The sequence below is a fragment of the Mya arenaria genome, chromosome 6, assembly GCF_026914265.1.
Source record: "Mya arenaria isolate MELC-2E11 chromosome 6, ASM2691426v1".
Lineage (NCBI taxonomy): Eukaryota > Metazoa > Mollusca > Bivalvia > Myida > Myidae > Mya > Mya arenaria.
Genome location: NC_069127.1, coordinates 67,712,160 through 67,735,172, shown reverse-complemented (window position 1 = coordinate 67,735,172; position 23,013 = coordinate 67,712,160). Strand labels below are relative to the sequence as shown.

General features: G+C 32.8%; 1 protein-coding gene across 1 annotated transcript in view; it reads right to left on the bottom strand.

The window, feature by feature from the left end:
* Positions 1–20,700, bottom strand: part of LOC128237984 (receptor-type tyrosine-protein phosphatase F-like) — a 46,463-nt gene extending 25,763 nt beyond the window's left edge. The window contains exons 1-9 of the mRNA XM_052953560.1: positions 20,430–20,700; positions 18,976–19,081; positions 18,066–18,218; positions 13,095–13,388; positions 7,394–7,543; positions 6,304–6,594; positions 2,502–2,660; positions 1,813–2,094; positions 1,480–1,530 (exon numbers count right to left, since the gene is read on the bottom strand). Of these exons, the coding sequence (XP_052809520.1) occupies positions 1,480–1,530; positions 1,813–2,094; positions 2,502–2,660; positions 6,304–6,594; positions 7,394–7,543; positions 13,095–13,388; positions 18,066–18,218; positions 18,976–19,081; positions 20,430–20,507 (1,564 nt within the window). The 5' untranslated portion in view covers positions 20,508–20,700. The remainder of the gene's footprint in view (positions 1–1,479; positions 1,531–1,812; positions 2,095–2,501; positions 2,661–6,303; positions 6,595–7,393; positions 7,544–13,094; positions 13,389–18,065; positions 18,219–18,975; positions 19,082–20,429) is intronic.
* Positions 20,701–23,013: the final 2,313 nt, after the last annotated feature.

Genomic DNA, 23,013 nt, shown 5'->3' with positions numbered 1-23,013 from the left:
AACGAAATTAAATGTAAACAATAGTCAGTTTAGGAAAAATATTCTTAAATCTATCATTGAAGTCAAAGCAATAGATATATTTCAGATAATATACTATGGGAAGAACGGTTTCAATAGAATGTATTCGTTTACCTGTTTGCATGTAATATATCAAAGATGTCACGCTTTTCACGTCGTTTGTTATACCGGTGTTAGCAGTTATGCTGTAGTTTGTTGCTGGTGATAAATTCTCAACAGTTACAACTTTCGTATAACTTTTTTTAGCAGTTGAATATGTGTTGTTACCGACTTTGGTAATGCATGTGGCCGCTTTTGAGACACGACAGACAGTAATAATCAGTGTGTAAAATCTCTTATTTGGCACTGTGATGATAACTTCGAAGCTCTTGTCTTTTACATTTTCCATCGGAAGTTCAAGCAAGGAAGGCGTTGAAGGCGCTAAAATTAAGAGACTAATTATTATTATTAAAATTATTATTATTATTATTATTATTATTATTATTATTATTATTGTTTTTATTATTTTTATTTTTACAAAGATAATATTCCACTAAAGACAGTTTCGTTGTGCAACAAAACTGTTCGATGATATACTTTCGACAAATAAATCGGACAGGAAATACACTATCAAACAAACGTAGATCAGCATAGTATAAGTATAAAACGTGCACTATACTAGCAAAAGAATTTCACGTGTAAAAATTACGTATTTTATATAACATTTAATAAGTGAAACATTAAATTAAACCTAAAAGAAGTGTATACACATGGTGAAAAAGTTAGTTATTTTGCTAAACGCGTTAAAGTTTACAGAATATACGCCATCACTATCAAGGGCGTAGCTTAGCCGACAATCATGCGCAGACCCAGGCCTGGGGCTGCTTTTTGGTACTTGTTTCGTACTAGCAAGTTTTGGTGAACATCACTATCCTTTAGTGTTTGCTTAAATATTGATATCTTATGCATTGTAACCAAAGTAGGCAACAATTCAATTTGATGATTACTATTATTTTTTTTATTTTTTTTATTTTAGGAAACCATGCCCCTGAATATGTTCTTAATCAATACAATCTTAGTTGAAATGTCTTGAGATATAATTTATCCGTTTTTATTATATGGTCTGAAACAATTGGTTAATGTTTAAATTGTGCAGATTTGCTCATTGCTTTTAATTTCCAGTACTTCTTAAAGATCGTTTACCTGTGTAGGAAGACAAATCTTGTGATTCAAGGCTTGGCAATCCATTAAAGCTTGAATAAAGATGTAATGGGTAAAATGTCCCTGAAGTAAGTCTCTTTATTGTAACTTCCGTCGAGAAATTGGCAGATCTCGGGAATGTGCAGGTATTTCCGATTTGCTCACAAGAAACTATTGAAGGGCCACCGAGTGTAAACAAGGCTTCATCTGAACTGGTAATGATCAAAGAATAATAATCAAAACGCTCTTCTTCACTTTTTTTTATGTATAACGTTAGCTCACTTTCGGTCACATTTGCTTTCACCAGAACGCCACTGTTTGGTCGCCGAGGTCCTGCAAATACAGAATGGTCAGCTTTAATAACATACAGGTATAATAAATGCAATCTAATCTAATGTGAAATCTAATAACAATCATTATATTACTTTACACGACCTTTAAATTTGTCTGTGTTATTTATATTGTATTATTATTATTATTATATTATTATTATTATTATTATTGTTATTATTATTATTATTATTATTATTATTATTATTATTATTATTATTATTATTATTATATCAAGATTTTAAGACTAACAAGGAGCATTATCTATATAAGAAATGAATGTACTTGTATTGAATGTTATGTTGAACAAATCGCTGGATTGCAGTGGAACATGTGTCTGAACCTGAACCAGATAAAACGTTGAAGAGGTGATATTTGTTGCTATCTGCAGTGCTTTGACGTCAGAAGGACGAGCATCTTCTGCTACCCTTTCCCCTGTTTCACTGTTGATCACAACTACACTCCAATATGTGAATCTTTTGTTGCCATTACTTTCGAATGAAATGATGAAGCTGTCATGGGTAATATTGCCAAGAGGAATATTAATAACATCAGGCAATTCAGGAACTAAAATATAGGATAAAAGAAGAGCAAATAATCAACTTTGAAAATGTGATAACTCGAATATGTCGTTTATGAATGATTACTACATTTTTTTTTATTTTTTTTTTTAATATACCAAAACGCAAGGTATTATCATAAATAGATTGGACGAATACTTTAAGATTCTTTAATAATGTTCAAGAAAATGGATTTATCTCGTCATTATTTCAGCATATTGATGTTTTTGAAAAAAAGAATAATTGAATTACCTGTGTAGTTGACGAAGAACTGAGGTGTATTGCTTTTAATATCATTACCGTTGAAATTAATTTGAGAAAATATCTGTATTTCATAAGAACTGCCTGAAATGAGTTTCGAAATGTTAAGATAGGACTCGTTTTGAAGTATCGAACAAATTGTAGTTCCTCTACTTTCGGTTTTTGATAAACAATTTGTAGAAAAATTAATATCCGTTGTATTAAGTTCAACAGTATATGTTTTCAGAGGATCGGCAGATGTGTCATTGTTTTCAAATAAAAATGAACTGGTATCAATAGAACGTAAACTCCAGTTTGCTTCACTGGTTGGTTCTGAAAAAAATAATATATATATACACACATATAGAGCACACACACCCACACACACACACACACACACACACACACACACACACATATAAGAGGCTTGCATTTCGTTTTGTTTTGTGTAAACTGATAAAAATTATATCTTGATTGTGAGCTTAAAGAAGCATATGTACATAACCCATCTAGTCCATATGGTCGATATCAAATTCCGCAGTAACACTGCTTCAGATTTCCTGGCAAAACATTTGGGTATAATTTATGACCCGATAAAGCCTATCAGATTCATGTTTAATAAACGATTTAACAACCGGGTTGATACATAGATTTCTTTAAATCTTTATGAGAAAGCTGAACGAGCGCGGTACTACTGTTACGATACTTACATTATTTTCACTAATAGATACTAGAATAATCCCTGCTATGACATACATTTCACTTAGTACGGTATTGGTATGTTAGTTTAATTGCCATAAGTATTAAGTTTTTTGGAAATAGTAGAGAAATCTGCTGACCTGCTTTTCCTAATAATTCTTTTGACAAAAGGAAATAATCTCGATATAGGTAACATTCAGCAATGTGTGGTTAGCTATACACACATGGCATGTAGTGATTTTAACTTTGACTCCGATTGAATTGAAAAATACTTCGACATCGTGAAGGTGATTTCACTGATTGTTTTGTAATTTTACAAATAAGATAATGTTAAAGTAATATTAAATAATAAGTCCTATAAGAAAAAGGCAACGGCTTAATATAACGTTATCTATTAAAAATAACCGAAATACATATTCATGATCAAGAAGTACTTTTTAATCGTAGCAGGTTGGTTGTAGTTAGTAACACGTAGGTGTCATGTCATTGAATACATACATAAGCACGAATTCGTTCATTCTATGTTTATAATGATATTCACGATTGGATAAATTCACCCCCCCCCCTAACATATGAAAACAAACATTCGGACTTAGATAAATTTATTGTCTAAATTTTGTTTTAGCAAATTGTTAACCACAAAAAGATTCTTATATAAACTTTCTAGATTTACATTGTACTGTAAAATATTTCACTCTATGATGATACTAGTACTTTTTTGCATTCACAGTAACTCATCTTGTGTTCACATTATAATATTATGCTTCATGCTAATTTTGCCTGTTTGATCGTAAACTGTTTGTTTGCTATATGCATAATTGCCTGAATGCATTAAAGTTGTTGTTATTATAGTTGTTGATGTTGTTGTTGCTGCTGCTGTTTAATATTCAACATGCAAATATCTATTAGCAGTAAAGGTAATAATATTTCATAATTAGTTGACATTTGAATCCATGTCATCATAGCAGCAAGATACAAAATAGAAATACTTAACTTCGCATTTTTTCACAATACTTTTTATGGGTTTTTTTTATCGAAATTTATGACTTATCAATCAGTCAAACAAAAAAGACGAAACTATTACAGATATCGTCCGTTGGGGAAACATGCCGCGTTTAACATGGAACTTAAATTGTTAATTATAGAAATGTATTTCGTATTGCATATCAAGCCTAAATTATATTTTCCGTAACTGTTATGGCTTCAAATTTTATAAAATTATTGATTTAAAGTGAAGTGTTTTTGAAGATTGTATCGTACACAACTTTTTTTATGAAATGTCAGAAAATCAGAATTGTTCACATTTCGATTGTGTCTATTTTAAAATGATTTTAAATGATAACGTCGTTATGTTGATTAAATACAATAGTTGCATTACTTTATTGAATGTTGTTTGCAGTGATCAATTCTCTAAGGGGTCTACTGACCTCAACATCAATTGGGCTCATATTCTGGTCATCACTTACAAGCCTACCAATTTTAAGGTTTCTGTGCGTAACTGATCCTCACTTATTGATCGGAAACGGACTTTTTGCCCGAAATCACCACAAGCTTGGCCTTTGACCAACTGACATCAAAACAATAGTTCATTTACTGGCCGGAATCAACCTCCCTTCCAACTTTGAGGTGTCTGGCCATAAGCGTAAAACATTACCATATAATCTTTTAACTCTAATAAACCTATTCTCTTAGCACCCCAAGTGCGGAAGAATCGACGGACGGACGGACATACGGTCCGATTACTATATGCCTCCCTTCAGGCCTCCCCCCATCCAAACAAATAGATGAAACGCCATTTCTTAGTTTGTTATGCACAAAAACTGTTGTTTTGAATAAAGGTTCTGCTCAACATTTTGTGATGAATCTGCAGACACTTTCTGACTATGATAGGCATCTATGAGTGTGTGTTTTATTAAAATATCGATCACATGATAAGACACTGAAAACAACGAGAACAAAATGTCATAATTCTAAAGAGTCACGACAATATTCATAGTTAATGTCTTTTAATTAGTTCATTGTGTATTTAATTTTGTTGCCAGCAATCAAATGTAAAATATGTGTTTTTCTAAATGATTTTCATACAAACTGCAGGTGAGAGGACCGAACATTTTGGTTACGGAAGATTTTCATAAACATGATATGCATGCCAACTTATTTGCAACAATTATTGCAAGGGTATTTTGAACAACTGTTCAAGCAAAAGCATGTCATCATGACTTTAATCAAACGAATTCAAAACATTTGTTCACAACATATTAAATTTTGACGTTAAATTTCGTTATTTGCTTTATCTAATAAACCTTATGCTTTTAAACGGTGTTGCTGGCTTGGAAATATTTTATCGGAAATACGAATGGATTAACTCCAATTAAGTATTTTTCTACTTTTGTGACGAGTATTCATATAATCATGCGCATATATTTGAACTTGAATCTTGAACGACAATTTTTTATTAGACGTATAATCCCTTTCAATTAAATGTTTTTAGTTATTTTTCCAATATAGTTCATTCGTGCCTTCGATGTCTTAGGTCGATTTAAACAACAACACACTAAATAATATAAAGGCAAGCGAATCGCACAATACGCACAATAAATGGCATTATCGTTATTATAAGTTCCATAAACGCTTACGAAAAATCGCAATAATTCCAATTGCTGTGGAAACAAATGCGGTAAATAATAAACAAGAAAAAAAACAATTAGGACATTTGTTTACATTTGCTTTTCTTTTTTAAAATAACGTTTAAAACTGTTTATCATCTTTAAAAAGAAATATTCTGGAATCCACTTTCAAGGAAGTTTGGTAAATGGAAAAACTAATTTTGATCTGGATTAAAACGAAAATCAAACTATTTGATTTTTAAAAGGTTGCTCATTCATAAGAACTTTACAAAGACGTAAACGCTTAGTATACTTCTATTAGGAAAGATGGGAAACAATGATACAAAATATCTGAATAACTGTTGTTTACTGGTTAGTCGTTATGAAAATCACCGAACTTAAATGCTGCTTCCGCTTGTTGGCTCAATTCGTTTGTTCAAAAGTTTCTTGAGGAAAGTAATATGGATATAAGAGTAAACATATACAATTTCCAGATCCTTTAAAAGCTAAAACGAGCTAGTTTTCCATAGTGTTACAAAACATTGGACATAAAGTGAGAATTCCGCAGCTGACTCACCTGGAAGTTCTTACTGTGCAGCTTAAGCATGACCCAAAATTAATAGAATAATTTCGTACACAAAAGGAATTAAATACGTATTAAGATAACTTACTTGTCACTCCTTCAATAGTTTTCCTTTCTATGCTAGGGATAGAATCTTTTGATGGAAATATTTCTATGTGATATATTTCTCCTGATTTTAAATTGTCTAATATGTAATTAGTGTTCTCCTTTCTGACAAAATTCCACTGCAATGAACTGTTAACTATGCGCACATTGTAGACATCGAATATATCTTCGGAGATCGAAGGACTAGTACAAGCTATCATTATTGAGTTAGAAGCAGGTCCTAGTGCTTGGTATATTACATAGCAGTTTATGCCTGTAACGGTTATATTCAGACCTGAAATATAGTTACAACATTTAGCTGATACTGCAATCGCATACATAATATGAAACATTTAAGAAAAGGTGACACCCTCAGCAACAAATGTGGAGGAACAAGTGAACCTTTTTTATTTGTTTGTGAAGTATTGTGTCTCTTAAACAGATACTTATAGCAATTTGGAAATACATTTGTAAAGTAACCATCTTTTAATTCAACTCGTCATAAGTATGATTTTTTAATTTGATAAACCACGATTTTTTATATGTAAAGATTTAAAAACCTAAAATGACATAAAACAATATATAACAATATATAACAAGCAACTAACAAATGGTAAACATTCTAGATTGTGTCGATCACTTGAGCTTGTATTTGTGAATCAGAGAATAAAGCTCAATATCTGCATTTCAACCTATGTTACTCTGTTTTCTACATAACGTATACTGTGACTACCATGCCATACAAAATTGAAACTCAATGTATTATATATGTGTACTATACAAAAATACTATTGTTTCCAATAACAATGACCTCCTATCAAGTTTTAATTTGTAACCATTTCATTTATTTAAAAAATATTTCAAGAATGATTCAAGGCTGGTTTGATAAAACGAATCTAAAGGAGCAATGGTTTCTGGGTTGGAACGGTCAGCTTAAGAAAAACAATAGACGAAACTTTTCCAAAAATTTTAAAAATTATTCAAGCAGTTGTCTTGATATTAATTAGTAATTTAAAGCATTTGTGATTTCTTGAAATCAAATAGGACAAAAAAACAATTCAGCGTGGTTTCTTTTAAAATGAATCAAAACTTACCCGCAATACAGGCGTTGTTGTAAAAATAAGGAGCAGTCTCCATACATACACACTTGTAACTACTGTTCTCATCTTCCTGGCACTCTGCATTTTCAGTGATGCATGGACTGAATCCATCAATTTGTGTGCATGATTCATTAAAATTTATTTCTACAAACAAAAGGAAAACATAATGGTTTAATGTTTGTTTAACAATGCCTTATTTGTTGTTGAACATTTCCGTTACATTATAAAGTATATTATATTGCAACAATCTTTTTTGTTTTCCAAAAATAAATCACTAATTTATTGACAATCAGCAAAGCACAGTGAGACTAAATTACCATTTCTGATGTATATATACATAAATGGTTTATATATATATATATATATATATATATATATATATATATATATATATATATATATATATATATATATATATATATATATATATATATATATATATATATATTGGTATAGAAGGAATTTATGAAACATCAAACATCAGCGTATTTGGATTAATGTAAAGTTGAATAAAATGAACTAAAGCCTTTATTGGCTTGAAGTGTTATTGCCGGACATATTAAAGTTGACTTAATGACTAACTGAAACATATTAGGAGTGAAAGGGAAACGTTTTTCATATATGTTAATGAAACATGGAAGTCTGCTGCTGTTGGCAATTTATTTAATATATACAAAAACATCTACAATAATATTGTATACATTATATATAATGCATTATACTAAATATGAATGTTTGGATTTGTTCTCATTTCAACTTAAATAGAGCTACTATGCATTTGAGATAACACGGACAATAAGTTCACTACAAGTTAAAAAGGTTTCCAAAGAAAGTGCTTAGAAATAACTACGTCTAAAAAACGGACAAGGGTGTATATCATTTCATTGAAACAGATGAATTAACACTGAGCTATTTTAACATCAAATCAATAAATAAACTAGAAGCGCGGCAATGCGACGAAACCAGGTTTTTGTTATGGGCAATCAGAAATTATAGCCAATTAATTTGTTGTATGAGCAAGTTCAATCTGCAGCTTCATATAAGCTATATTCACACTAAGATTCATCACTATCCATAAATTCTAACTAAGTTGCTGGGCAGAAAAACATTTTTCTATTTTTAGGAACAGTGACCTTGACCTCACCTCCCAAGCTAGCTCTTCACATAAGCTACCTTCGCTCTAAGTTTCATCAATATCTATCAATGCTAACTAAAGTTATTGGGCAGAAACCATTTTTCTATTTTTAGTAACAGTGACCTTGACCCCACCCCCCTCAAAAGAAATTCCAAGCTTGCACTTCACATAAGCTACTAGTACAAAATGTCGTCAATATTTATCAATCCTAACTAAAGTTATTGGGCAGAAACCATTTTTCTATTTTTAGTAACAGCGACCTTGACCTTAGCTCGACCCCTCTCAAAAGCAATCCCAAGCTAGCTCTGTACATAAGCTACCTACACAACAAGTTTTATCTATATCTATCAATGCTAACTAAAGTTATTGGGCGGTTGTAGTTAGTAACACGTAGGTGTCATGTCATTGAATACATACATAAGCACGAATTCGTTCATTCTATGTTTATAATGATATTCACGATTGGATAAATACACCCCCCCCCCCCTAACATATGAAAACAAACATTCGGACTTAGATAAATTTATTGTCTAAATTTTGTTTTAGCAAATTGTTAACCACAAAAAGATTCTTATATAAACTTCCTAGATTTACATTTCTCTGTAAAATATTTCACTCTATAGTGATACTCCTGTAACTACTTACTTAATAATGCATTTATGGAAAATATTAATTACTGATAACAATTAAATGATTGGTGAGTGCAAAAAGATTTACTGTGATTTATTATCGTCTCATAAGGTAGAAATACCGCGTTTTCTACACGTTTCTTTCACATTAAACTCGGTATCTTCATAAGAACCATTGTTTTTTTTACATGTATTCATCCTTTGTGGTATATTTTTTTCAATCACAATGACTCATCTTGTGTTCACATTATAATATCATAATTTTGCCTGTTTGATCGTAAACTGTTTGTATGCTATATGTATTTTCTGAATGCATTAAAGTTTTTGTTGTTGTTGTTATACATGTAGTTGTTGTTTTTGTTGTAACTGCTGTTTTTGAATATTCAAGAAACAAATAGCTATTAGCAATGAAGGTAATAACATTAAAAAAAACGAAACTATTACAGGTATCGTCCGTTGGGAAAACATGCGCGTTTGACATGAAACTTAAATTGTGAATTATAAAAATGTAATTCGTATTGCATATCTAGCCTATATTATATTTTCCGTAATTATTATAGCTTCATGTTGAATTAAATTGTCGATTTAAAGTGCAGGGTCTTCGAAGATTGTATCGTACAAAACCTTTTTTATAAAATGTCGGAAAATCAGATTTGCTTTTACATTCAATTATTGTTCACATTTCGAGTGTATCTATTTTAAGATGATTTTAAATACTCACATCATTATGTTGATAAAATACAGTAGTTTGCATTACTCTTTTGAATGTTGTTTGCAATCATCAATGCTCCTAAAAAGCTCGTAACATTTATAGACCCTTTATCTTGCCCTTTCTTTTTTGGCAGAAATATCGAAAGTAAACTGGCAACACACGCATGGTTATGATAAAGTTTTGTCTTTTTTAACCCCGCACCCGGACTCTGATAATACAGTTATCATAGTTATATTACAAACTATAGTAGTTACAATACTAACTAATACTTTTATGTTTAAACAAAGTTTCCTACCCAATTAAATCTCATTTGAAAACTGTCTGAAACAATGAGTGTATATTTGTAGGAAATTTAGTTTAAACATATCCTTGGATATGGATACATTTTCTATCTTAAAAAGTCAAACTTAATCATAACCTGCTCAAACGAATCTTTTTTTTTTCATTTCCGAAATCTATTGTTTTCTTGTTTCTACCTTTGATTGATTTTACTCCTCTTACAGTATTTTATTATCCTCTTAAATAAATTTGTTAATGTTTAAGTGAACATGACTTAAAAACGCAATCTGACAAATGCCTTTATGTTATGATATTCACGTAGTGTAGGTATTTAATATCAAAATATATTTGAAAAAAAAAATACTTAAAACAACAACAAGAGCTATCATAGGAGCGCGACAAATTCCTCCGAAACACCTCTTTGGACAGGTAGCCATTAGTATTTGGGCCTTTATGTCTGGATAGCTTTGAGAAGTAACTTTCATAAACAACATACTTAGCATTCCCATGAAGTTTTGAAATATTGATCTGTAACATTTTAAAGAGGAAAGTATGTACATCGAGAAGAAACGTCACTGCAAAATGGAGTTGATATCACCTAAACTCTTGGCCTAAGCATTTTCAGGTATACTTTTATGGGCCTATGTAAGGGGTTCCTTAATTATAGATTGGAAACAGAATTTAAGCTCGAAGTCACCACGGCCTTGATCATTAATCTACAGACCTCGACATCAATTGGGCTCATATTCCAGTCATCACCAACAAGCCTACCAAGTTTGAAGTTTCTGTGCGTAACTGATCCTCACCTATTGATTGGAAACGGATTTTAGCCCGAGGTTACCACAAGCTTGGCCTTTGACCAACTGACATCAAAACAATAGCGTTCATTTGCTGTCCGGTATATAAACCAACCCCCCTTCCAACTTTGAGGTATCTGGGCATAAGCGTTCTTCAGTTATAAACCTGAAGCGGATTTTCAGTCAGTATGCACTTCACCTTGGACACACGGACCTCAAACCAACAGGGTAAATTTGCTTATTATTTAAACTTGCCTTCAACGATTGCGGTCTCTTCACCCAAGCGCTCTTCAGCTATTGATCTGAAACAGCGGGAACGGACCCTGCATGTTTTGGGTACTGTTGGTGTTTGTTTTTTGTTATTTTTCTTCTTTAAAATATACCACTTACACCATTTCGCTTTTGAATAGAAAACATTACCATTTAACCTTTTAACTCTCATAGTAATAATAACTCTCTAAGCACCCCAAGTGCGGAAGGATCGACGGACAGACGGACGGACGGACGGACGGTCTTATTACTATATGCCTCCCTTCCGGGGCACCCCCAATCCAAACAAGTAGACGTAAAGCCATTTCTTAGTTTGTTATGCAAACAAACTGTTGTTTCGGATAAAGGTTCTGCTCTACATTTGATGAATCTGCAGACAGTTTCTGAGTATGACACATAAGTGTGTGTTTATTAAAATATCGATTAAATTATAAGACACTAAAAACAACGAGAAAAAATATCATAATACTTAAGAGTCACGACAATATAATATATATAAGTTAATATTTCGTCTTATAATTAGTTCATTGTATATTGATTCTTTTTGCCAGCAATGAAATGTAATAATATGTGTTTTTCTAAATTACTTTCATACAACTGCAGGTGAGAGGAACGAAATTTTTGGTAACAGGAGGTTTTCATAAACATGATATGCATGCCAACTTATTTGCGACAATTATTGCAAGGATATTTTGTTCAAGCAATAGCATGGCATCATGACGTCAATCAAACGCATTCAAAACATTAGCTATTTAATTTTACCGTAAATTTCGTTGTTTGATTCATCTTATGAACCTTATGTATTTAAACGGTGTTGCTGGCTTAGAAATATTTTACCGGGAATACAAATGGATTACCTACATGGTATGATATTGTTTTTTAAAAAAGTATTTAAATAATCATGCGCATGTATTTGAACTTATCTAAAATCTTAAACGACAATTTTTCATTTGACGTATTTATTTCTTTCAATTATATGTTTTTTTGTTATTTTACCGATATAGTTCATTGGTGCCTTCGATATCTTAGGTTGATTTACACAATGAATACACTTGTAATTGTACTAAAATACACAAAATAACAAAAAAGGCAAACAAATCGAAGAATACGCACAACAAATGGCATTATCGCCATGATAAGTTCCATAAACGCTTACGAACAATCGAAATAATTCCAATTGCTGTGGAAACAAATGCAGTAAATAATAATTAGTACATATGTTTACAGTTTCATTTTTCTTTTGAAAAAAAAACGTTAAAAATGATAAAGACGTCAATCATCTTTAAAAAGAAATATTTTTAAATCCACTTTTAAGTTAATTTGGTTAATGGAAAACATATTTCGATCTGTATTAAGACGAAAATTAGAAATAAAACTATTTGATTTTCGAAAGGTTTTCATTCAGGACAACTTTACAAAGACGTTGTTGTTAATGCTTAGTATACTATTATATTGTAAGATTGGGAACAATGAACATCGTCGCCTGACCTTCATCCAATTAATACAAAGTATCTTAATAAGTGTTGTTTACTGGTTAGTCGTTATGAATATCACCGGACGTAAACGCCGCTTCCGCTTGTTGGCTCAATTCGTGCGTTTAGAAGTTTCTTGAGAAAATTAATATGGATGTAAGAGTGAACACAAATTATTACCAGATGTCAACCGGTAAGACGCGTGGCTACAGGGATGAAATGAGCTCATTTAAAAGCTAAAACGAGTTAGTTTACTTATTGTTACTAAACCTTGGGCATAAAGAGAGATATCCGCAGCTGACTCACCTAGAAATTCCTACTGTGCAGTTCAGGCATGACCCAAAATAGAATTTTTCGTACTCTTATCAAAAAGGAACAAAATTCGTATGAAGATAACTTACTTGTTACTCCTTCAATGGTTTTCCTTTCTATGCTAGGGATAGAGTCTTTTGTCGGAAATATTTCTATTTGATATATTTCTCCTGATTTTAAATTGTCTAATCTATAATTAGTGTTCTCCTTTCTAACAAAACTCCACTGCCTTGTACTGTTAACTATGCGCACATTGTAGACATCGAATATATCTTCGGAGATCGAAGGACTAGTACAAGCTATCATTATTGAGTTTGAAGCATGTCCTAGTGCTTGGTTTCCACTTATATAGCAGTTTATGCCTGTAACGGTTATATCCAGACCTGAAATATAGTTACAATATTTAACTGATATTGCAACCGCATACATAGTATGAAGCATATAAGAGTATGTGACACCCTCAGCAACAAATGTGGAGAAAGAAGTGAACCATTTTATCTGTTTGATAAGTATTATGTCTCTTAAACAGATACTTATAACAATTTGAAAATATATTTGTAAAATAACCCTTTTTAATTCAACTCGTCATAAGTATGCCTTTTTAATTCGATTTACCTCATTTTTTATGTAAAGGTTTTAAACCTGAAACGACAAAGATCTAGTTAAATTGGCAATTAACAAATGGGAACCATGCTAGATTGTGTCGATCCCTTAAGCTTTTATTTGTGAATCTGAATAAAGCTATATTGGCATTGCAACATATGCAACTCGCAGATCTGCTTTTTACATTACTGTAACGTATATATTCCTATTCACTTGTCATGCGACATGTTATTATATAAACCATGATTCAAAATGAAATTTATAATAAACAAGAGATGTTTGTCAAACATTATGCCCCCTGAGCGCCAAGTTGCCAGAAATATTTGGACAATTGAATGAAATATGCATGGACTGAAATGACAGCTGATTTGTCATTGGATGCATATGAGGCAGGTCATCTACTGGTCATACCTAATCTTCATGTCAAGTTTGATGACCATAGGTCCGGGAATTGTTGAGTTATCACTCGGACAAGCTTTGGTCTTCCAACAGACCGACCGACATGTGCAAAGCAATTATATAACCCCTCTGCTTCGAAGGGGGGCATAATTAAACTAGATGTTCACTGAAAACTGATACTTCAACTCATGCATTTAGTGACATATAAATTTCTACTGTCTACTATATAAGAAAATAAAATATGGACAATCAGAAAACCTTTTTTCAGCTTACAGTCACACTGACCTTGACCTTTGACCCACTGACCTCAAAATCAATAGGGTTCATCTGCTGGTCATGACCAATAAGCCTACCTAGTATGAGGTCCCTGGGTCAAAGCGTTCTCAAGTTATTGATCGGAAACCGTTTTTCATGTTAAGGTCACACTGACCTTGACCTTTGACCTCAAAATCAATAGGGTTCATCTGCTGGTCATGACCAATACACCTACCAAGTATGAGGTTCCTGGGTCAAAGCGTTCTCAAGTTATTGATCGGAAACCGGTTTTCATGTAAAGGTCACACTGACCTTGACCTTTGACCCACTGACCTCAAAATCAATAGGGTTCATCTGCTGGTCATGACCAATAAGCCTACCTAGTATGAGGTCCCTGGGTCAAAGCGTTCTCAAGTTATTGATCGGAAACCGTTTTTCATGTTAAGGTCACACTGACCTTGACCTTTGACCTCAAAATCAATAGGGTTCATCTGCTGGTCATGACCAATACACCTACCAAGTATGAGGTTCCTGGGTCAAAGCGTTCTCAAGTTATTGATCGGAAACCGTTTTTCATGTAAAGGTCACACTGACCTTGACCTTTGACCCACTGACCTCAAAATCAATAGGGTTCATCTGCTGGTCATGACCAATAAGCCTACCTAGTATGAGGTCCCTGGGTCAAAGCGTTCTCAAGTTATTGATCGGAAACCGTTTTTCATGTTAAGGTCACACTGACCTTGACCTTTGACCCACTGACCTCAAAATCAATAGGGTTCATCTGCTGGTCATGACCAATACACCTACCAAGTATGAGGTTCCTGGGTCAAAGCGTTCTCAAGTTATTGATCGGAAACCGTTTTTCATGTAAAGGTCACACTGACCTTGACCTTTGACCCACTGACCTCAAAATCAATAGGGTTCATCTGCTGGTGATGACCAATACACATACCAAGTATGAGGTCCCTCGGTCAAAGCGTTCTCAAGTTATTGATCGGAAACCATTTGGTATTCCGACCGACCGACCGACAGACAGACAGACCGACCGACCGACCGACCGACATGTGCAAAACAATATACCCCACTTTTTTCAAAAGGGGGCATAATAATACTATCTATTAAAAAGCCCCCAAGTAATGAAAACCTCCACTTTAAACTCTTTAATTTTAATGATTTAGCCTATGTTGCTAAGCACACAACTACAGATATTTTAAGGGTTTCAAGGTAGAGGTTCGAATCCATCCATGAGAACAAATATATCTTTTTTTCTTTCTTTTCTTCATAAGCTTACATATTTTACAGAAGTTTATATTGTTATTTTTTTAAAGAGTAGTTAAACACATTTCTACACATTTCATTACTTTCAGGCCCGGCTGATCTAGGTGGTTGGGGATTTCAAACTCAATTTTTGTAAATGAGACGGTAAAACATTTATATTTTTTGGCAAAATTTTCCCAAAATGTTAAAGTGGATTACTAATAAAGAACAGGCTATGAACATTTCTAGAACTTGTTGATTTTGCTTTAAAACGTATACGTTCCAATTTTCACTCGGTCAAAATTGTCATACTATACGGCTATTTCAGTGCAATATGATTATTTTTGTTGATAAGGTGATCAAAAATGTATCTTTTTTCAAAGCAACTATATTTATTGTTACTCTGATGTCAAATTATTTCCGAAAATGGTGAAAAATAAATGAAATTAAGGTTTTGTCTTGTCTCTCGGATGATGATGTTTTTATAAAATAATCTGAAATTGGGGTAGGGTAATCAAAGTTTAGATTAAACTGTTATTTGACAGTAAAAGTCTTTTTTAAATTTTGATCTGAATCCAGGAAATGATACACATTTAGAAATGTCAAGCTGATCATAGTTTGAAATGATGCCCATTAGCTATAGGGTCGTTCTACCTTAATCTTATCATCCGTTGAAACCATCAAACGTGCATAAAATGCATAAATACAATTTTATTGCCGTTACGTAGGGCTCCTTTTTTGTAAGCATTTGATTTAAAAACATTTCAAGAATAAATTTGAGCTGGTTTAACTTAAGGAATCTAAAGGAAAATTGGTATCCCGGTTGAAAACCTATAATCCGATTTCAATGTCAACTCTTATGCTAATAACTCTTATTAGTATGTATGAATTAAATTGTTCCTGAAATCAGGGCTTTAAATATAGAATTAGGTATATACTTCGGTTTTAACATCCACAATATCCTATATATGTTTTTTTGTAAATAATTCAATTTCAAAATATTTCCGGAAATAGTATTAAGTACCATTCGCAACAAATCTCACAGGGAAGTTTTGATCCACCGATATAACTTTTATTTCTTGGCATACGATTCAAGGAATATTCTTATGGTAAGACATATAGAAATAAGATGAATGTAAGGAATATAAATTGCAGCAAAAGCCGATCGTTATCGAAAGTTTCAATGTGAGATGTATAATATTCTTAAAACAGTCTTAAAAAGTGACAGACAATGCTTTCAAAAATTGAATGGTGTTATATATGAATTTCCTAATTGTGCTGAAGCGAGTAACTGTATGTTCTTGGTTGATGTATATTCACATATATTATAAAAAAAAGTTTTAACAAATTTTGGGAAAACTGTCAAAAATTGTTACCTATTCAACAGAGTACTCATGTTCACGAAACATACACATCCAGTACAGGAATTCAGTACATGGTGCTTTTGTTGTTATTATTGTGTAAAGAAAATTTATACTACTGCAATTCACGACGGTACAAACAGGCACAATAAGTGGGCAACTAAACTTAATGTTATTGTCGTCAGCCTGTACCGAAAGTCGCCAACAAAGGAATTACTTAACTGTTAATTTTAGAAATCATATTGACGGGGAAAGACACTACTTTAATATGAAATAGATACATGTTAGATCCACACACAAAGTTACCAAAAAATACATGTAATCATGGGTATATGCTTATTCGTGGCTTTCGTCCAGACTGTGGATAGGTCTTTTAGTTATGCTCATCAAAGAAACCAAAATATGTGTACATGATTGCGTCATTAACCTATTTTAAAGAAATATTGGGGATAGAATTGTTGGAAGTAAAATAATTCAACGTTATAACATCAAGTATAATAATATCACTTCACAATCTATATTGGAAAGTGTCGATATTATATTTATTTTGTTTTCGATATTCTGTGTGTCGCCTTTACACACAAAATTTAGCATGTTTTTGTGTCCGTATAACAAACGACTTTTAAATAAGGTTTAAAAACAAAACACTAATAAAGAAGTGAAATGTTTGCGAATGAATACAACTGCGGGAAATTTGCAACGATATGTAAGTTGTATGCGTAGTTTTGCATTCTTATTTGGTGTTTAATGGCCTCCATTTTTCAAAACATAACGATATTTTGCTTGTTCTAAGTATAAAAAAAATAAATGTATACATGATTTTTTTTTAAATCTATGTCATTTTTTGGTTTTGTCTACACATGTTCGATTAAGTATATTTGGCGTGTTCGTGTATAAAATTGATTTTGACCTAGGTTTAAGATCAATAAAAAATGTTTTTAGAGGCACAAGCCATGTTAATGTATGAAGACTATACATGTAAACATACAGCTATTAAAAGATGACAAAGCTTATTATCGGTCGGCTTAAGAAAAACAATAGTCGGTACTTTTCCAGTTCATTTTACATTTTATTCAAGCAGTTATCTTGATATGCGTTAATTTAGAAAAAAAAATGATTTCTTGACATAAAATAGAACAAAAAACAATAAAAGCGTGATTTCTTTTAAAATGAATCAAAACTTACCCGCAATACAGGCGTTGTTGTAAAAATAAGGAGCAGTCTCCATACATATACACTTGTAACCTATGTCCTCCTCTTCCCAGCTGCATACTGCATTGTCAGTGATGCAAGGATTTATTCCATCATTTTGTTTGCATGATTCATTGAATTTTATTTCTACAAACAAAAGGAAAATACAATGGTGAATTGTTTGTATATCAATGACGTTAAAATAAGTTATCAATTGTTTACCCTTAATATTTGTAAGTAGGATTTCAATGATGCAAATAAATAACTCAGTAGCAAATTAGTTTTATTTTAAGAACATTGGTAAAAAACGTTAAGTAAATATGAGGTGAGTGAGATATTCCTGTGAAAAACATGTTGGTGTGACGGCTTTTTCAGATACTGATTACTCGTCTCCTCTTATTAAAACTTTTGTTGAGACAATGCAAATTTCTTACAAAAAAAAATACTATAAAGAACTGCAAAATGTAATATACTTTTTATCAGCATTGTTCTTTGCAGTTACTTTAAACTGCCGGGGGTGAACAATAATACAATGAAAACTACAGAGACAAGCCAAGTAGTCGAACATTCAAAAATGAATCCTGTTCAGAGCACAAGACAGTGACCCAACTAGTGAAACAAACGTATAAAGACCACATACGCACGGACAAAATCCACAAACATACCACACGCGAATCAAAATAAATTTTATAAACAAAAATTTAAATCCAAATCGTAACAGAAAATCTTACTCAACGGTAAAGTATGCATTAAAGGATTTATGCATAACTCTCTTTTGTTTCTAAACATATAATATATCGCCATTTATACAGGAAATGAATAAGTCCTTCATTCACAACTTGTTAATGGAAAGATTGTTCAACAACGTTTCAGTGAATTGTGAGACAAACAAAACTAGCATTACCCTGTTTTAAAGTAGTAGTCGACATCACTGTTAATGTTGTTGTTGTGCTTGCTTCCGCACCGAACACCAATATTAATATATACAAACCCACAACCGTCAAATAGGTCTGTAAAAACGAAGAAAAAACACGCTGATTAATTGAAACGATGCATATTTCTCAATAAATATTTGTTTTCAAAATATCAAATAATTTTCAACATGACACAGCACACTTTCGACGATGCCGGTATCGCATTAAAACATTCTCATTTATCAGAGGTTCGATCGTGATAAATCTAACGCATCTATAGTACGCATAGCATCATCACTCTGGTGAACGAGAATGCATTAAAATGATCCTGGTCATAATTGTAAAAGGTTGCATTATTATGAGTGACCAGACGAGAGAAAAAAAAGAGTGTGACGTTACTCTCAACCGAGAGAACGGAGATGAAAACACACTGGTTGTTATTCCGTGCAACCGTAGACAACGGATACTGATTTTCTTGCATACCGGACGTGTGTTTCCAGTCATGTGACCGGTGCTGGCTAAACTCGTCTTATACCCCCTATGTACGATGAGTCACGCGCAACAACGCGCCACTTCTTATTTCTTTTATTGTATGGTTTATGAAAAGTATATTATGCAATTTCAATAAAGCGCAATAAAAAATATAAGTATACAATACATTTAATTAACATTGAAAATAAATAATCGTAAAAGCGAGATTTTTAAAGGAACTATTTGACGTCGATAGTGATTTAAAATTACAGCGCTTTATGACGTCAGTACACAACGTCGCACACGCTTTTTGCTTAAATGTACAACAGTGCGTTTTCTACGTCAATTTTTTTCACAAATTCTGATTTTAGGTATGCAAGAAAAAATATAAATCATGTTTTTTCCGGTCCTGATCGAAAAATCCGACCCTCGGGCACGCTTCGTGTGCCCTCGGGTCGGATTTTTTAATCCGTACCGGAAACACATGATATATACTTATAGTCCATGAAACGGATACTCATCGTCCATGTTGATTACAAGAATCGCCTTTGTGACTGGAGCCCTTCTGGTATGTAAGAAAATACCGACAACAGGCAACTACTACAGTGAAATTTTCGGGAAGAATTTTACTAAGTGGGAAGAAGAGAAGCTGAAGCCCAATTTAAACTAGCTGCTGTCATCGTCATGTATTATGCTTAATACCATTCCATGAGAATATGAAGTGCCTAACATCATGTTCGAAGACAGCAGATATTCAGGTAAATATACCTTAGAATTGTTTTATATATTTTTTCATGTTTAAAGTTATGCTAAAACCCGGTTTTCAAAGTTTGTAAAGAGGGTATAAACTAATTAAGAATACATTTCTATTAAAACCATACAATTTTGTCGAAGATGTTTGAAAATGCTTTAAAAAAGCCCATTCAATCAAAATAATCTAATCATTTAATTAAACAAATTTTAGTATACTTACAAAGCCCATGTTGGCTGAATTTGAAAGAAAATCTCTCACGGAAGCAAAAGGCAGAAATGTATAGATTTTGCGTTTCATTTATTTCAAACATGAGATAATCCTTCCATATATATATTCATTATATAACTGTGAAATAATTGTCTCCGTCTCTTTAATTAACACAGTTTAAAACAGGTGTTCGACTTTTTCCATTCCTATAAACACAATATTACTGACAACGGCGAACTAAACTATTTAAAGTGATAAATAGGTGACATTGCATATCAACCTATATCAGATGATATTTACAGCTTTGAGGAAATGAGGAAGATAACTAGTTCATTCAGATAATAAAATAAATACATATACTTTAAAGTGACAGTAGTAATATAATAGCAACACGGAAGCTACTTAAACCACAGAGAAGCATCTTTAAGCGAATCAGTGCTCGACAAAAGTTAGATTTCTTTTTCTTAAAAGGTCCAACGTTTAAGGCTTGAACGCGGACTTATTTGAAATACCATATAAACTACAACAACAACAACTACTACTTACTACTACTTCCACAACCACTACCACTACCACAACAAGAACAACAACAACTACTACTACTACTACTACTACTACTTCTACTACGACTACTACTACGACTACTACTACTACTACTACTACTACTACTACTACTACTACTACTACTACTACTACTACTACTACTACTACTACTACTACTACTTCTACTACGACTACGACTACTACTACTACTACTTCTACTACGACTACGACTACTACTACTACTACTACTACTACTACTACTACTACTACTACTACTACTATACTACTACTACTACTACTACTACTACTACTACTACTACTACTACTACTACTACTACTACTTCTTAACCTAGTGCCGCTTTTGCTGCTGCTAATATTAATGCTTGTGGTAGTAAGCCAATATGATGGAATCAGAACTTTTTTAGTTTCATTTGTTTTAACTTCCTTTCCATTTGAAAAATACAAGAACAAACACATTTTTGCATCCTTTAATGTTATCTGAAAGAGCCACGATCATTTGAATAGCCAACGTCGACCTGAAGGATTTTGATATGCTGATAACAGCATTTTAAACTTCCTGATAGATTAGTTTGATTTTATTCATGTATATATAAAGAGATAAAATTTAAAGTGACACATCACGTCGATGGATTCAAAACGCATGTGACAATCAAATGCTCGGAATTGACAGCGTCATTTTTTTCTAAATAGGCTTTGGTTTAAACGATTTGCAAGTTCAAGCACATTCAAGCATTGCTTTTACTTCACACTTCTAAGTTTTATCTCTGAAATCATTTAATGTGTGGTACAAGTTTTTTTCATAAAATGCTGGCATACTTGCTTATACAGTATTAAGATGATAAATACTTTGAAATATGAATACATTTGCTGGTCTATATTCGAATCCTTTCTAGGTGCAAAAGTCTATGAATCCCTTTAATTGATGGTGCTATTTCGAAACAGTGTATCTGATCTAGCTGTTTAAACGTGGCTTCCCATTCTATCACGTATTCCGTGTTGTCTCAAGCCAACACCTGTAAGATGTATATCATGATAAGACATGTACATTCATGTTCTGTATTCGTTTATGATCAAGATTTACTTCCCTCTGTACGAATAAAGCACTAGTTATGGCGTTTTTTTCTAATTGTCAGAGGGCAAATAATCTGAAATTAAAAAGCACATTTATCAATATTTCGTTCTTCGTATTACGTTGTTTTTCTTTTACAAAACTCCTAAAACCAATTTTTGTGTAAGCAAAGAACCGCAACGGAGCCATCTAGGCACCACCACTGTGCCCTTGCATTTCGCAACAACAATCTTGTTCAAAGATCTAACAGATTCGGTGGCGAAACGCTCTTATTAAACTCGCCAACCCAGCTGTTCGTAAAACAATCTTGGCTTTCGTTACCAGGACCCACCATCTTGAAATGAAACGATCACGTGTATTATAATAGTGTGTTGCAAATGTATCAACTGTCAATGGTCCCCATTTTGTGTTTACAATTTACAAAGAAAATATGATCACTAACTGACCAATCATCTGAATCCAAGCATTTACTTAAATTATCCGTTTCCGCCTTTTCTTTTTTGGGACCCATTCTACAAACGAAATGATATGGTTGTATAGCATTTCCTTGATTTTTTTTACTACATACGACTCTTAAGCGTGTAAATTCATTCCCTAAAAACACGTACGCTCGCTTCAGGGAGCCTGTCCTTGAGGCAGAAACAAGCTCATCTTCAGGAGCATGCATCCGAGACTCTCGCGCTATCGGAGTGACCTTGCCCACTTCAGAGGGCTATGTTCAAATGAATAAAGCTACTATTCTAACCATATTTCTTTTCCGAAAGCAAATCGTCACAACACTGTCTTTGCGTGTGCTGCAATTCGTAATGCCATATGATTACGTCATTTCCGGGTCCGTTAACCCGAGGTCAAATTACTTTTATGATAGAAATCTACAAGTGATCGCTTTCCCAAACTCTATTTCCCTTACCAGCCGCCGTAACCACCCACACTGCTTGCGTCTTATCAAATACCTAACTCGGT